This window comes from Panthera uncia (assembly GCF_023721935.1).
Source record: "Panthera uncia isolate 11264 chromosome E2 unlocalized genomic scaffold, Puncia_PCG_1.0 HiC_scaffold_20, whole genome shotgun sequence".
Lineage (NCBI taxonomy): Eukaryota > Metazoa > Chordata > Mammalia > Carnivora > Felidae > Panthera > Panthera uncia.
The window spans coordinates 20,698,324-20,716,027 of NW_026057589.1; the positions used below are offsets into that span (position 1 = coordinate 20,698,324).

Genomic DNA, 17,704 nt, shown 5'->3' on the forward strand with positions numbered 1-17,704 from the left:
TATGTTTGACAAACACTGACTATTAGGTTTTCCTAATTATTTTGGCAATGTTGGAAGCAAAAAGTTACCTCATTTAATTTTATAATGCTTGTTGTTGTTTTGTTTTCTGATTCTGTTAATTGTTGTTTTGTCCTTATTGATTTTTAACCAGCTCTTTATATATTCAAGATGGTAAACATCTGTTTTACATGACACAACCACTTTTCCCAGTTTTCTATTTATTTTATTTATGATATTTTAGTCATACAAAAACTTGCTTTTGAGTTTTTTAATCTCTCAATAATTCACTTAACTTATATCTTTAATACCAGTTTAGAAAGGCCTTCCCCACTCTATCACATAAATATTCAATGGGGTTTTTTTCTCCTAATACTTTAATCCACCTGGAATTTATTAGGCTATACTTTAAATGTTTATATATCAACCTTGATTTTTGGAGAATATCTGTTTTATAAAACACATTTTAATACTTATTTAACAAAATGACTTTAGATCTATAAACTAAAAAAAAAAAAAAGATACTGCATTCTTTCCCTTCTCTTTCTCTGAATTTTGCTTTTAGAGACAGAGAACAACAAGTGAAAATAAAATCCTCAGTAATTTTCTCCTACAGCTTTGTTTTCGAAAGTATTATATTTCTCATCTTTGTACAAAAATCCCCTTAACCCTTGTATGTATCCTTAATTGATCTGGTACAATTCCAATATCCATGATTTATATAAATTCTACTTGAACCAATTAAAATTTTCAGCCTGTGTCCCCTCTTGGGGTAGAGGATATTCAGTAGGACTTTACCCAAGCTGCTTAAATAAAATTGTTTTGAATATCTGCATAGATTTCTTACACATAATTAAAATTAGTTCAAAAATTAAATAGAAAAATGCCCTCGAAGTCCAGCATGGTTGTGAGCATGCATACATAAGAAAACAATATATGCTCTCATTATGTTTGGTGGAAAACACACTTTAAAAGTAAAATTTCGGATCAACAAAGGAAATACTACAGTCCAAGAGGAACAAGCTTTTCAAAGAACATTTGATAACAGTATCAAGATCCTTAATTAATAATCTAGCGAGTCGGAAACTTGAATCTCCCCTTTGATCACTTTTAGAGGGAGCTATAAACACCACATCCAGTCCGTCAAGGGGGAGATGCCACACAGAGCCGTGGAAGTGAAGGCAGGGGAATGTTAACAAAAGGCTAAAAATATCTTTTCCCTGGGAACTCTCCAGGAGCTAGCCCATAATGAGATTCAACTTAGATAAGTGAACAAAGCCAAGAAAACTAACTTGAAATGCAAGTAATTGGTGTCAAAGAGAAATCTGGAATAGTGAGATAGGAAAGAAGTTTGAAGGGAGTAATGGCTGACAAGGATTAAATCGAGGTACTTCGTCCACCTTCTCAAAAGTCTCAGTAAAGGTCTGTTGGGAGCAAACGAAGGCCAAGGTCACCAAACTCTCCCCTGATCTAACAAACCTTGTTTAGAATTTCCTACGTGCCAGCAACTGTGCTACACACAGTCCTTTATCTTTTTTCTCAAAACAAAAACAAAATGGAGAATGATATCCGGAACACCATTTGTTACGTGGGCAAACTGACCTGGGAAGTTGAAATTACTTAATTACACGAGTTGTCATGTTACCCTCTTCGCCTAGGGCAGGCTTGGTGTGCACCTGTTTGGGCTTAATAGTTAATAGTAACACCTGCCTTCGTTCTAAAAATGTTACGGTCTGACCCATACATTAGGGACCACAGTAGCTGCAACGAATTACCACAAATGTGCGACCCCGAACAAACGCAAATTTGTTATCACACGCTTCCATAGGTCAGAGTACAACCCGGACGTCATGGAGCTAAAATCAATGTGCCAGTGGGCCTCCCTTCACTTCTGAAGTCTATGCAGGAGGACACTTGTCTTTCCTAGCATCTAGAGACTGCTCACATTCCTTGGCAGGTGGCCTCCTGCTCCGTTTTCAAAGCCAATGAGGTTGCTCAAGTCTGTTCTCACCTTCTGGCTCAGACCTTTCCTCTCCTGCTCTCTTAAGGACGCTTGTGATCATATTGGGCCCAACCTGATAATCCAGGCTGATCTCACTGTTTTAAGGCCAGCTGATCGGCAACTTTAATTCTGCTTTGCCATGTCAGTTAGCATATGCACAGGTTCCAGGGAGTAGGACATAAAGATTTTTAGGAAGACTGTCATCCCACCGGCCACAGATGCTCTAAGGTAGCATATCCCCAAATCGGAAGACAGGCTTTCTGATTCAAAGTCTGGTTGTAATTTCAGTGATCACTGAGGATGTCTTCAATGGGAAAGTCTGGTTTGATCTTTGTGACATGTTGGTAGGTGGGGAGGGTGGGAGAATAGCAAACAGAAACTTGGTAAAAATATCCATCAGTGCTTTCTTTATTCAAGGCCCTTATGTATAGAAGGAATACCTAGGAAACAGTGTTCTTGCCTTTCAGTTGTCTGTGATCTGACTGGGCCATGAGTATATCCCCCCCCACCCACACAGAACACAGAAGTCTCTATGAGAGGAGCCTATAATAAATGGATATGATACTCTATTAATTAACTATGTAAGAAGTTAGATGCAAAACATAAGGGCAGTTTGAGTTTCATACTAACCATACAAGTTAGGAATTCATTTTATCTTCTTCTCTCCTATGACAGGAAACATTATATATTTCCATAGTGGAAAATCTGGTTTTTAAAAATCTTCCACGGGCAGCTGGGTGTCTCAGCCAGTTAAGTGTCTGACTTCAGTTCAGGTCATGATCTCATGGTTCGTGGGTTCGAGCCCCATGTCGGGCTCTGTGCTGACAGTTTGGAGCCTGGAGCCTGCTTGGGATTCTGTGTCTCCCTCTCTGTCAGCCCCTCCCTGGCTTGCTTAGGCTATCCTTTAAATGTTTATATATCAACCTTGATTTTTGGAGAATATCGTGTTTTATAAAACACATTTTAATACTTATTCAACAAAATGGCTTTAGATCTATAACCTAAAAAAAAAAATATATTGAATTCCATTTATTCTGTCTCTTGAAAATAAATAAATGTTAAAAAAAATTTTTTTGTAATCTTCCAACATTCTCAACCTTGAGAGATCGTCTATTATAAATAAACTCACAATGGCATCCTTACACAAAAATCTCTGTGGGCTTTTCTATTTCTATGGAAACCTGGAGCCCATCTACCACGCCCTTGAGGTGGGAGAATTGGCTCGTTTTCACACAGGACCCTCATGTCTCTACTCTTGGAAAAAGTATTTTTGCTTTAAACAGATTATGGGTGATTTGCATACCATGTTCCCTTCCCACTCTACTCACCCTGATCATTTGAGAGGCACATTTATAAGAGGGAAAATTTCTTTCTTTTCTTTTCAGAAAATCTGACATTCTAGAAGGGAGCATGTTGTAGCTAGGCTAATAATGTAATATTCCCCAATCTATAGGGTTTTATTTTATTTTTAAAAATTTTTTAATGTTTCTTTATTTTTGAGACGGAAGGAGACAGAGCGCAAGAGTGGGAAGGGCAGAGAGAGGGAGACACAGACTTTGAAGCAGGTTCCAGGCTCTGAGCTGTCAGCACAGAGCCCGACATGGGGCTCAGACTCGTGGACCGTGAGATCATGACCTGAGCTGAAGTCGGACGCCTAACCTACTGAGCCACCTAGGTGCCCCTAAGCCTGTAGTGTTTTCATAAGTATTTTCATGTTTATCAGGAAAAAATTTATAATAAGCTCATCATATCCCTAAATTCATGGATAGTTTTGCCTTGAATGAGGCAACAATGAAACATAGCAATGTAAAGCTATTTACTATGAAGCAAATAACACAGTAAAGAAAATAAAACAAAAACGCAAAGGAAGCCCATGAAAGACCATTTGGCAAATGAGGGCAGAGTGGAAGAAAGCATGAATTTTAGAGTCAGACCTGCGTTTGGATCCAGCTGGATCACAAACTAGCTTTTGCTTATAGACCAGTACTTAACATTTCTCTGAGTTTTGCTGCAGTGGGTGTTTCTACAGGTTGTTTTGAGCCAAATGAGGCAATGCATAAAAAGCCCAGACGTGCATTGGACACCAAATAAACATTAGTTCCCTTCTTTAAAAGGCAAGTAACTAATTTAAAGTAGTTAGGTATTATTTACCACTGTCGTTCTTATTTCATGGATTAAGACTGCACGAAGAGTCACCTGACTGACAGTCCGTGGAGTTCAGACCGACTGTCAGCTCGTACCTGCCAGGGATGGACAGAAAGGACAGATGGCCAGAGCCGAGGCCAAACTTTGGACTCCAGTCTCTTAAAGAGGTACTGCCTCTTCATGCAATCAGTATTAAATCAGCTTTGTGCCATCAGTGTTAAATCAGGTGGCTGTTATGTGCAGACATTGGGTCTCAGCCTTGGGGATTCGTTAATGGTCAAGAACATTCATCACACCTCTGCCTTCATGGGACCAGTCAGAGAGGCAGACGTTAATTGAGTTGTCACACAAATAAATATGCTATATTATGGAAAATGCCGTAAAGGAAGGGTACCATACCACGGGACTGTAAACCAGGGACAGGCTAGTTAGTCTGGAGGACTAGGGAAGGATCTTCTTTGCTAGTGATATCTGAGCTGAGATCTGAGGGATAAATAGGGTCGACCAAGGACAGCAGGTGGGAGGATCACATGTGAAAGTACCTGTGCTGGGAAGGAGCAGCGTAAATTGGGAAAACGGAACAAAGATTTGTGTAGTTTGATAATAAGGACAAAGGGCATCTCTTAGGACATGAAATGAGTTTGGAGAACTGGGCTGGGGCCAGATGATAAAAAGACTTGTCTAAGTAAAGGAATGAGAAACTCCTGAGGGATGTCCATTATGGGGTGACATAAATTAATTAAAAATCTGAAAAGATACCTTGGAAGCCTGTCTTAGTCAGTGTTCTCCAGAGAAATAAAAGAGATAAAGAGATAGATAGATAGATATACACACATATACATACATCTTTATACAAAGGGATTTATTGTAAGCAATTGGCTCACACAGTTAAGGAGGCTGAGAAGTCCCGTGACTTCTGCAAGGCTGGTTCTGCAAGCTGGTTGTGTAATTGAGTCCCAGTCGAAAGGCCTGAGATCCAGGAGAGTCCAATGTGCTGATTGCAGTTCGGGCCTGGAAGCCTGAGAAGGAGGAACACCCGGGGCACATTGTCCAGGGCGGTGACCAGTACTTGGCTCTTGAGTGTGGCTAACACAATGAAAGAACTAGATTTTTTTTTATTTTATTTATCTTTATTAATTTAAATTTAAATAGCCATATGTGGCTAGTGGCTTCCAAATTGGACAGTGTAGGTTTGTTTTTTAATTTTTAAATTTTTTTTTTTGAGAGAGAGGGAGAGAGAGAATGGATGGGGGAGGGGCAGAGAGAAGGAGACACAGAATCTGAGGCAGGCTCCAGGCTCCCAGCTGTCAGCACAGAGCCCGACGTGGGATTCGAACTCATGTACTGTGAGATCATGACCTGAGCCAAAGTCGAATGCTGACTGAGCCACCCAGGCCCCTCTAGACAGTGTAGTTTTAATATGTGACCCTGTTCTATCCTTCATGTTGCTTATCTCTAACTGAAATTACTTTACTCCTGTGTTTTACATTGCCTATTACCTGTCTCTTTCATGCCGGAATATCTTGTTGACTGCTAGATTTGTAACACTCAGGGTAGGGACTGACATATATTCATATCTCAATGAACTTTCTGTTAAATTGACTTTCAAATTAATAAATGCCCCTTAAGAGCACTTTGCTATTTTTGAGTGCTGTTCCAAAGCACTTCGCTTCTAATGATCTTGCTTTCCACTGAAAAATCCAGAAATCAAACTCTGGGTAGTATGGTAACACAAAATGCTATCAGGTTGTGTGCTGACATTGTTGGTTTTATCAGATTCAGGTGGACGTTTCGTAGTCACCCTAATCAGTTATACCTCCTTAGTTTCTGTGTGTCTTTCCCTTATGTTGAGATGGACCTGGAGTCTACCCTCCCAGTTCCAAAATTTTGCACACTTGGGGAAATGTGGATTCTGTTCCTCTAGCCTACTTGTGGCTTCTGACACTGCCCAAAGCTTGTTCAACGGGGAAGTGTTGGAGAGGGTCATCGAGAGTTCATGAGCCAGGTCGTGACCTCCGGTTGACCCGGAAGCCGGATTCAGGCAATCGATCAGAGAGGTTCCTCACGCCTTCCCCGTGCTTGGAAGATAAGGTCTGCCCACCATTCCCACAGTGGGAGCTGTTTTCAAGGTTGCAGCTTTGAGAGAGCGATGTGTTGCTGGGCCAATGGATGGTACACTTGATCGAGCCCTGCGAAGGCCTCTGTGTAAACTTTCGGAATTCTGGGGGGCGCTGCAGAGATCTCCCGGTCTTGCAGCTGCCTAAGATAAGCTCTGTAAGTAAGCTCCCTTGCTTGTTAACGTTGCCACCTACCCATCAGGGACCCTCGGTCTCTCCCTGCCCTACGTTTACAAACCAACAAGAAGCTTAGGGTTCAGATCCCAGATATTTGTTGTCTTTAGACATAGGGGTTTTGCTTGAGTAAAAGTCAAGTCTTTGGCTATTCTGGGAGGACAAAAGGTCAGGCTGTCCTTATTACACAAAATTGCCCCAAGGTTTTGTTTGCTTTCCTTGGTTTAGTAGAATTTGCATAGCGTGTTAAAAAAAAAAAAAGCATCAAAGTATAGTTCATTCTCTGTGAGCTCTCCTTTGTGTGCAGATGTGAAAAGCCTCTGCCCGTTTATTTGCTAGTAAAAGGATGAATACTACAGAAAAAAGTGAAAAAGAATATTCTGCTCAAGCTTACCTGGGTTCGTTTTTTGCTTAGCGCCTTCAAATTCTGTGCACAGACGTACGTTACACATGCATGATGACCATGCTCTTTTTCACGCACAATATTCTAAGGGGTCAACAAGGTTAAATCATGATTTTATCCAATGGCTGTATTCTCTTATGTCGTAAAAACATTCATTCAACCAGTCCCCCCTGCTTGGGCATTTAGCGGACGCCAGTGGTGATTCATTGTCCTAATCATGAAATAACACTACAGTGAATGTTTTCCTACACGTAAGTGCCTCCAAACTCAAACCCACCCGGAAGTGGTATCCAGATGGAACAAAGCGTGGGAGCCCTTAATAGCTTTTGTGGAATTTTCCCACATTTCTTTCGAAAGGATGATCGCCATTTGAAGCACCATCCGGTGGGGTCCAACCGTGCTGATTTGTAACAGAAGTGTTTCTCTTCTCCTTTCCTACTTCGGGCTTGTTTTGACAGTAGTGCTGATTACAGTACGAGTAGCAACAATGGCAGCGGCTAATATTCCTGGGGGTATATGTGGGAGAGCATCAGAGTAGGTGCTTTAAAAACATTGTGGGTAATGGTTAAAAATATAAACCCTGGAGGCTGACTTCATGAGGTCAGATCCAGAATCTACCACTTAACCTTTATTTGGCTTCCATTCCCTGCTTGCAAATGATTCACAGTCTGACTAGGAAGACCAGATGAGTTCATCGAGGAGTAAGCCCAGTAAAGCACTGGATAATGTTGATTCTTATTCCTAATTGTGGGTGGTTTTATTAACATCATTTCACAGGTGAGAAAATGAGAGGGTAGGGGTATGGCTCAAGGTCACCTGGCTCGTGAAAAGTGGACTGGTTGTACCTGCAGAAGCCCTTTCCCCAAGGTTTGCAACTGCGGGGAAATACCCAGCCTCGTCCAGCACAGGGACCAGCACTGACATCCCAGGAGAAGTTAGTGTTGCCGCCGAGTTAGACCAAGGCAGAATCAGGCACAGAAAAGGAGAGCATAAGGTCACTGTAACTGGAGATGCCATGATGTAAGTCCTTGTTTCCAAGATCAACAATAAAGCTGGGGTTTGGGAGGGGGGGGGGCGGAGATTATTTTCTTCATCCTTGCAAACTGAAGGTAGTTCTGTATGGAAGTGTTTTGTGGGATTGTGAAATACCCCCTCGATTACAGGGGCCCTGTGGGCAGCAATCCCGAGGTCTTGTTCGGGACCCGTGCAAATGCCTTCCTTGCCTTGGGAAGGCCCTCTCTAAATATTTACTGACCCGAATTTCTGCTAAACATTGTCATAAACACTTTCAGTTATTTCTTAATGTACTCTGTTCATAACTGCTTAGTCAATTATTTTTATTAGCATAACGTTCCTTTTAAGCATAATGATGTTGGGGAAAAAAACAGAAACATTGTAAGCACATTTTCTCAGCTATGGCTGATTGTGAATGTTTTCTCTCTTTTCTTTTTCTTTTTTGGACTTCCTTTGCAGATTTGATGAATTAATTGTGAACTTCCCAGGGGGGAACCTAATATGAACTGAAATTTGTCGTTTATTCTATAATGTTGCAGTTCTATTCTAGTTCCAGTGACTATCCATTGAGACCGAAGCTTGAATATTGCCAAGCGCTCCTAAAATTGCTGGCATAACCTACTTTCTCCAGAGAACCTGACTTCAATTTTCATAATGAATTAACGCCTTCTCTCTCCCCCAATTTCTTTGCTCCAATAGCTCTTTGTGGAGACCACTGATGTCAGTGGCAAAACTCTCGAGGGGCCGGTTCCTCTGGAAGTCATCGTGATTGACCAGAATGACAACAGACCGATCTTTCGGGAAGGCCCCTACATTGGCCATGTCATGGAAGGATCACCGACAGGTATGTTACATTGGCTTCCATTAGCATAATGGCTTGGGAAGTGGGATACTATGTGACCTTTGGGGATGCTGGAGACTGTTTTCTTCCTGCTCCGCCTTGTGATATACATCAGCACTGATATACATCAGTTATTTCCCTGGGTGGAAGCAAGCCCTGGAAATCTGGAACTCAGAACATGCCTGGGGTGTTGCAGGCTGTGAAAATCTCTCTCCTCGTCTCTGAAAGCGACCTTCCAAGGATCTTTCAAGGCTTTGTGAATAGATCTAGCTCACCCTTATGACGGCCCAAGGTTGAACTCTGTGGGATGGCAGGCCTTTGAAGAAAATTAAGGTCCCCACCCCAGGCTCCTCAGTCATTCCTTTTCGTAAATTGTCTTTTAATAAGAATCATTTTGGAAAAAACAGGTACGACTTTTTTTTCCCCCCTACTTTTCCTTACACAAGGTGCATGGAGAAACCTTGTGGCCTCAGTCACGGGGCCAAAGGCAAGACATTTTATTTCTCTCTGGAAATACAGGCACCTACGTTATGGAAATCACAGGGTTACTACAGAGCTCCTGTTATCTTTTTTCCACACTTAACCTTCCAGGGAAGGTGTTAGAATTTAGAGCTCCCTTTTTTTGGCACAAGAGATACGAATAAATGCATTCTGTGACCAGCAGCAGAAGTCACTGCTGAGTAGGATGCTTGAGAAAGTAGAGAGCAAAGTCGAAAAGCCCCTATTACGAGACTAGACTTTGATTGTAAGTCTTAAAATTCACCGGAATGAGTACATACCATATGAAGACTGTCTCTGTGGCTGTGTCTAGATGGGGCCCCAAGAAGTGATTCAGTGGGGCAGACGGGAGACAAGAGCCCCAGCACTGCTTCCGCGGGTTCTGTTTTTCCCCTTCACTGACTTGATGGGATGTATCAGTAACTGGTAGACAGAGGAGGCTCTGCAAGCGTCGTCATGGTAACCTGCCTAGACTACCCCTGAGTCATTGTATGCAAGGCGCCTAAACCTGTCTCCCCAGCTCTGGGCACTTTATCTGCTCCCCAGGGGCAGGAGCAGAGCTCCCCTTCTGTGACTTGAATGCAGTCTATAAAAAGGAGCTAGAGGGCATTTGGGGGAGCCCACAAGGCAGGAGGGTAATAACAGGCCTGGAACGGTGGTGGAGGTGGGTCAGATCATTTTCAGGCAGACCTTTCCAGTAACACCTCTCCTCTCCATAGGCTTCTTTTTTTGTTGTTTATTTATTGATTGATTTTTGAGGGAGAGAGAGAGAGACAGAGAGAGAGAGAGATCCCAAGCAGGCTCTGCACTGTCAGCACAGAGCCCAACGCAGGGCTCGATCCCACAAACCCTGAGATCATGACCAAAACCTAAACGAAGAGCCTGACGCTTAACCACCTGAGCCACCCAGACACCCTCGTAGGCTCCTTTTAATGGAAGGGTGGCCTCTTGTAAGAGAGAGCCTGGGATTTGGGTTTAACGTTCACAGATCTCTTAAACAAGCTGATGTGCAGGTCGAGTTACGGGAACTGATAGGGAAAGCTGTTAAAGAGGTTAGAGTTTGAGCAGAGCAGGAAAATGATTCCCAGTTTCCGTCTGTGAGCGACTGGAATTTGAGCCGGTCCTGGAAAGTGTTCTAAATGTAAATGACAGCGCTTCTGTCGGAGGCGGCTGTGCGCGTGTGCGTGTCTTTGTATATTATGTGTGTATATGATTAGACGCCGTCCAATTTTCCTCCCTCTGTGCCCTTCCTTAAAGTTTCAGGAAGAATTTCAAGTTTTATTGCTTTATATACATGTCATATTTTCAAAGAAAAATGGAATCTTTTACGTACACTGAATTTCTTAAAGCACAAAGCAATTTGGTTAGGATGGACGGACCTCCAAGCAAAACATAAAGCACTCCCAACCTCTACTACTGTTTGGGATTATCCTCTAAAAACACATAAAGACTCGGAGATCTATGTGACTTCTTCCAGCTGTGCAGAATTTGGCCTGAATCATTGTTTTTCTTTTTCAGCCGCCTCTGGGTTTGACTAGAAAGCAGGAGTTGAAATAGAGTCAGTCAAATTTGGGGTCAAGAATGGGGAGACGTGGTGGAAAACTTCGAGAGGAAAAATCATTTAGATGGCTCAGCACCTTCCAAGAGAGCTCAGGCAGGATGGCCCCTAAAGCCCCCCTGAGTACGGTGGGAATCTGGGAAAGGAACCACTTACAGGTTCTGACCCTGAACCCTGACAGGCTGTAGAGATGATGGCCTGTCTGATTTCAGTAATGCCCTGCCCCTTTGCGCTTGGTGGAATCCTGTGTGTCGTAGCCCATGGCAGATGGGTTGTACAGAAGGGGATGCTGACCCTGGAATGAGTTGAGTGACTTTGCCGTATTCACATAAATGATAGATGGGAGCCAGTGTTCGGGGCTCAGTCTGTCTCCCCGACCTTCAAACCCTGAGCTCTTTCAAGTGTCCCACAAACTTCATGGTGAGAACGGCCATCACACTGTCGTTGCATTGTGTTGAGCACTTACTGTGCCCCCTTACGACATCCTAGCAGTTCCTCCCCTACCCCGTTTTCTACCCTGAGGGGTGGATACCACTCTCGCCATCACACATAGGAAAAAAATGAATCTCAGGTCCAAAGTCACATGGCTGGCTGGTGAGCCAGAGTCTGTGTCCGTGTCTCTGGCCTGAAACACGGGCTCTTTCCCGCGTATGACTTGGACGTGCCCCCCCCCCCCGCCCCGTCCCTCACATTCTTGACCATGAGCCCTTTGCAGTCCCAGCAGGGGGGAGGTATTTGCTCTGTCAGAGGAACTGATGTGGCTCCCGATGGAAAGTAATGAGCTCTTCTGACCAAACGTGGAGCTCACGGAATCCCTTTTGGTGTAACGTGTGCTCTTAGTCTCTAGGGTTAAACCGTGCTGCCCGTGGGCCATGTTGTCACTCACATTGCTCTCTTCTGAGTTCAGGTCATCAGGGCCAGCTTCGTGGGGTGTGACCTGCATGGCCTCTCAGGGCCCCACGCTCAGGCTCTGCTGTCACCACCTTAAAATTATTAGTAGGTGTTGGACAAGAGTCCCCTTTGCATTTTCCTTTTGTACCCAGCCCCTTCCCCCAAAATTGTGCCACTGGTCCTGAGCATGGCCCTGTGGCCCAGAGCTCCTGTGATACTGCCCCCAGCTCCTTAGCCAGGTGAGACCCTGGGCAGCTTCCTGAACCTTCTAGAAGCCTCCGTCACCTTGTCTGTAGATGGGGTGGGTGCGTAATAAATAGTACCTACCCTAGAGAAGCGTGTGCACCGATAAAATGGGACACTGTGCTTCACTCAGCACTTGCAACATAACAAATGCGCAAGAAATGCTAGAGTATCGTTAATGCTGCGATGATTCTTAGTATTCCTGCAGCGTACCCTTTAGGGAAGGTAAGGCAAAGAGACATGCAGTTTGTGTGACAGAACATTCATCTCCCAACAAACCAAGCATCTTTTTCATGTTCCAGTGTACCTGGATATGCCATCGACACCAATCTGTCATGGAGGAAGGTCACCCATATTTATCTGGGTGTGCAGACAGGAGACCATTTCCAGCTGCTCAGCACTAAACTCCAGGGTATTGTTTTGGGGAATCAGTACTGGATGAGGAAAGATCAACAGAAAATAATGGTCTTTGAACTTCGCAAATTATGAGCTATTCCTTTCGTGGAGCCGCAAGGCATTGATTTATGGGACCCAGGCCCGGGCCCGGCTGTTCTGTGGGGCCAGCCAGAGCTCTGCGCGAGCCTGGTTTTCTGAATGCCCAGGGCATGCCAAGACCTCGTGAGTGGGGATAGGGGGCTGGGACCCTTGAAGTTCCTGGAGGGCACACTTACCAGGGCCCCCAGTGCCTATTGGTACCAACTCTCCCCTGTTTTGCCACCAGTAGTGTTCTGGGCACCTTTGAGAAGGGCCAACCACGAGACCCTGAGATGAGGATTGAGGGCTTGGGGTTGACCTGAGGTGCAGGACAGAAGGGGAGGAGTGTTCCAGGTAAGGGAAGTTGGCCAACTCGAGGTGCCCCCTGAAGCCAGCTACCAGGGTGGGCAATTGTGAGCTTGAACCTTTAGGTTGGGGGGCCCGTAAAATGCATAAAACACACACATTAGAGTCATTCCCACCCAGGGGCCCGGTTAGTACGCATCCCCACACGCCCATCAGATATTGGTCACGAACTATACCCAGAAGGACTTTAATTCCCAGGCCCCTTTGGCCATTCACGAACATGGGCAAACCAGGTTCCAGAAGCTCTGGGGCAGCCTTCCAACCAACAAGATAAGGGAGCTGGCTGTTGGGCTGGCCTCAGCTATGTTCTTCCCTCCATGCTTTCGGCCACCCTGAACATGCCCAGTGAGCAGGGGCAGTCCGGAGAATGGCACCCACCCCTGGACAGATGGATCGGCTTTGAGGGATGTTGGGGGAGGGAGGTAATGGGAAGAATTCGCTTAGTCCCTAAAAGACACGACCAAGGAGGACAAATGATGTTGACCTTTCTCTTTAATTAGGGGTCAGGGCCTGGAGGTGTGTGTTCTGACTCCTGAGAGAAAACTGGGGCTGAGATGTGTCCTCCTGGCAGTTGAAGAAGCGTAGAGATTAGCAGCTACATCCCCTTCTGACTTGTGAGAGTGCCAGTGCCCTTGCCCGCCCTGGGGCTTCCTCTCCTCCCTCTTTCGTTGCTTTTCTTGCCATCCTGTATTGTTACTGAGCACCTACTGTGTGCCAGCATCATTCTTAGCTCTGAGGGTACAGCTGCGGACCCGTCAGGCGCGGCTCGTTCCCTCCGGGTTGGCACAGCCAGGTAGGGGGCCTGGCTACAAATACGAACTGAAACGTGGGAAGCTCCGCGGATGCTTATTCCAGAGGGGCGCAGGCCAGCCTCCCTTTGTCGGTTGTTTTTCCTCTGGGGTCCACCTCAGTTTCTGTTATTTGAGGCTCAGTTACTTTTATTTTTATTTATTTATTTATTTATTTTTTTCAACGTTTTTAATTTATTTTTGGGACAGAGAGAGAGACAGAGCATGAACGGGGTTGGGTCAGAGAGAGAGGGAGACACAGAATCGGAAACAGGCTCCAGGCTCCGAGCCATCAGCCCAGAGCCCGACGCGGGGCTCGAACTCACGGACCGCGAGATCGTGACCTGGCTGAAGTCGGACGCTTAACCGACTGCACCACCCAGGCGCCCCTAGTTACTTTTATTTTTAAAAAATCCAGGGGCACCTGGGTGGCTCCGTCGGTTAAGCGTCCCACTCTTGATTTTTGTCTCGGGTCGTGATCTCGTGGTTTGTGGCATCAAGCCCCACAGCGGGCTCTGTGCTAATGGTGCGGAGCCTGCTCAGGATTCTCTTTCTCTCTCTCACTCTCTGCCCCTCCCCTGTTCTTGCTCACACACTCCCTTTCTCTAAAATAAATAAACTACAAAAAGAATTTTGTTTGAAATCTAACTGTGACAGACATGAGGAAAAACATCCCATCAGTTGGCCTTTGGAGCAGATGTCTGTCCTGAGAGCTCAGCTCCCCTCGACAGTTGGTATTTCCCAAACAGCTTGGGCTACAGCAAGGTGGTTTTGACATCTGATGGTGGGTATCTGAGACCTGGCTCAGTGCGAATCCTCAGCTCGTTGGTATGACCTGGTGGTAAAGCCCCTTCCGGCCCCCTGTTCATATGCCGTAGTGAGTGCCATGTGGCTTCTCTGTCCGCCAAACTGTCATGTTGTCCTTCATTGGTATTTTCGGACTTTCACTTGGTGAGTTCTCCCAGCCTCAACTACCCCAGCCAGTCCTATGGGCTCTGGAATATTGGGCATGTGACTATTGGGATTTTTTGCTTGTTTTCTTAAGGCGATGTGTTTCTTTAAAAAACAAAAAAAACAAAAAAACCAAAGCAATTCGGCTTTTGTTCAGCATTTTTTTTTAAGTAAAAAAGTCCAGTCACCCTCAAATCTCACCATCCAGAGAACAGCACGGCTTCCATGTTGGTGAGCATAGTTCCAGGGCTCTGTCTGGGCACGTCTACACACAGGGATGCTCGACACAATTTTGTAGAAACGGAGCCGTGCGTTCCTCTCTGTAACCCACTTTCCTCCCTCCACAGGGTCCTATGGACTTCTTCGTAAATCAATAAAAGTCAGGCTGCGTCGTCGTTTTAAACAGCCACTGTCTGGATCTGCCATCATCTAGTTAACCATTCTCTATTGATTTAAGTTTCTCCACTCTTCCATGCTTATAATCAGATCTTCGGGAGAGAACGTGTCTCTTCCTCTGCGCATGACAATTCTCGAGGATAAACCCATTGAAGTGGGATGGACAGGATAGAGGATGTGCTCGTGACATTTGGGTGTATGTTAGGGTAGTGCTTCTAATCACAGGATCATCTCTGTATCTTGGCCAAGCTCATGCATGAGGGTACAACGTTAGTCTTTCCTTTTGCATTTGAACATGCTGGTGGGCATTTTTGTTTATTTGCTTTTCTGGATTATAGCCAACGTCTCCAAGCTTTAGTGGTCACTTCACTGGCTCTATCAGTAGGTCCTGAGCTACTCTGCTCTAGAACCCTCCCTGGTTTCTGTGTTCAAGGAAGAGGACTAAAATTGTGGATCCTGTTCTCTCTCCTGGAGCTGCCATTGGAGTCTTAGCTGAGGGAAGGTTCCCGGAAAAGATGTCATTAATGTGCTGCAGTGTCGTTCAGATGGCATCAGGCAGCCCTTGAATTATGGCACAGATCACTCCGGTGCAGTTGACCGTAAAACAAAATTTATGAGTTGTATAATCCAATCGGAGACATCTTCCCAAAGGGCAGCTTCTAGAAATAAAGTGTATCAAAACAGTTGAGTTACCTGAACCTTGCTAGCTACTCAAGAAATTGAATCCTGTCAAGTTGCTCCTAACCATGTCTGGGGAGCCCTGGTGATACCTTACAGGGGCTCCAAACCAAGCCCATCAACAACCTCGTTGCAGCCACTAAGTTTTCCCTCCTTTACGCCCGGGCCCCTCTCTGATGGACACCACTGCACATATTAGACCCAGTGCTGCTGGTCCACTGGAGCCTTCACGATACCGTAAGGCCATGTGAGACACAGGAGAATGCCTGGACCCCTTCATTCTGTCACAAGCATACCCATCCACTAACATTGTGTGTCTCATCTTTAATGTGGGCAACCTTGAAAAACACTCTTTGCGTTTTTATTCCTAGCCCTCTCTCCACCTAATTTCCTGTATGAGTCCATGGGGTTGGAGACCAGTTCAAGAGGCAGACCCCACTTTGTTTCTTGAGTCACAATTCTCTCTAATAAGGAAGGCTTTGCTTTGTTCCTGGCCACCCTTGGGTGTCTTTCTCCCCACTGCCAGCCCCCCATACTCCAACTCCTTCATATCAGATCTGCACACTCTAGGCACTGAGGATAACCTGGAGAACTGGAGGGATCTGGTTTCCCTGGCCATGGCGCTCGTATCCTCGTAAAAACAAACACTCGCCAGTCATGCCCCACTGATTCGTTGGATGTACTTCCGACTTGAACCGGGAGTCCTCCTCACCCCACTCTACATTTGAGAGAGACCTATGACATCAGTGATGCAAAATACAATTACAAACTTAATTAATAAAGAAATAATACTTGGAAGTGAAGGGAGGGGAAAGAAGCCTCAGTAGTTTCAGAAACTTAGGGATCATTCCACAACCTTGAGAAAGAATAAATCTGATCAGAGTTTTTGGCCCAAATGGAAATTGGGTGAAAGTTGAGAGCTGCAAAAGAAAAATGAGAGTGTCTTCAAGTTTTTATGGCACAGAGCGTGGGGAATGCCACAGCCTTGAAATCCAACCCTCATACCAAAGGATTCGCTCAGAATAGCCCAGGAGTTTTTAGTGCTACAGATGAGTAAAGCCAAGGAACACATCCAAAAGGGCATTAAACAGTTACAGTTTCAGAGAAGCTCTTTCTTCAGAGTCATTCCTGCTGACCATTATCTTCAGCTAAACCATTCAAAAAGTATTTATTGGGCAGCTTCTATGAATCAGATATGGTCTAGGTGCTAGTGATAGAGTAGTGGCCAAGAATATTCAGGATTCTACTCTTGAGACATTTGCATTTTACTGGGAAGAGAAGAGTAATTAACAAGGAGACCAAGAAGATCATTTAAGTAATTTGGATAAAAAAAAAAAGACAAGATGAGGTGATAGAATGAAGGTGAGGTCAAGCAAGGACTCTCTCACGAGACGACATTTGACCTGAGACCACTGAAAACAAAAGAGCCCACCATGTAAAGGTATCGAGCCGGCATGTTCCAGGCAGAGGGATCAGAAAGTAGAAAGGTCTGAGGCAGGAAGGACAGATGGAGGGACAGAAAAGAGACCAGTATGGTGGAAGAATGTCAGCAAGAAAACTGGCCGTTGAGTTCAAGGAGAGAGGGAAGCATGAGATCAGAACACAAGTCACCAACCTTGGGCCATGAGCCAAAGCTGTCCCGCTGCCTGTTTTGTTTTCTTAATAAAACTTTATTGGAACACAACTGTGCCCATTTGTTTCAGCCTTTGACTGTGGCTGTTTTCACGAGCTGCTGTTAGACTTGAAAAGTTGAGACACAGATGGTATGTCCCACAAAGTCAAATAAATAAATCAGGGAGAACCCCAAGCAGGCTCTGCACGGTCAGTACAGAGCCCGACATGGGCTGAATCCCACAAACTGCTGAGATCATGACTTGAGCTGAAATCAATAGTTAGATACTTAATGGACTGAGCCACCCAGGCGCCCCAGGTATATTTTTTAAAAATGGAACATATTCAAAATATTTTAAGGAGCTCCTGGGTGGCTTAGTCGGTTAAGCGTCCGCCTTTGGCTCAGGTCATAATTTCATGGTTCGTGAGTTTGAGCCCCGCATCGGGCTCTCTGCTGTCAGTGCAAAGCCAGCTTCGGACGCTCTGTCCCTCTCTCTCTTCCCCTACCCTCCCCCCTCAAAAAAAAAAAACATTTAAAAAAATAAAATATTTTTACA

The 17,704-nt window shown here is 44.9% G+C and overlaps 1 protein-coding gene across 3 annotated transcripts in view; it reads left to right on the forward strand.

Moving 5' to 3' along the window:
* The window catches only part of CDH13 (cadherin 13), a 1,039,621-nt gene that overhangs the window by 643,111 nt on the left and 378,806 nt on the right, over positions 1-17,704 (forward strand). For all 3 annotated transcript variants that reach the window (XM_049622721.1, XM_049622720.1, XM_049622722.1), the window contains exon 6: positions 8,552-8,696. In XM_049622721.1, the coding sequence (XP_049478678.1) occupies positions 8,552-8,696 (145 nt within the window). The remainder of the gene's footprint in view (positions 1-8,551; positions 8,697-17,704) is intronic.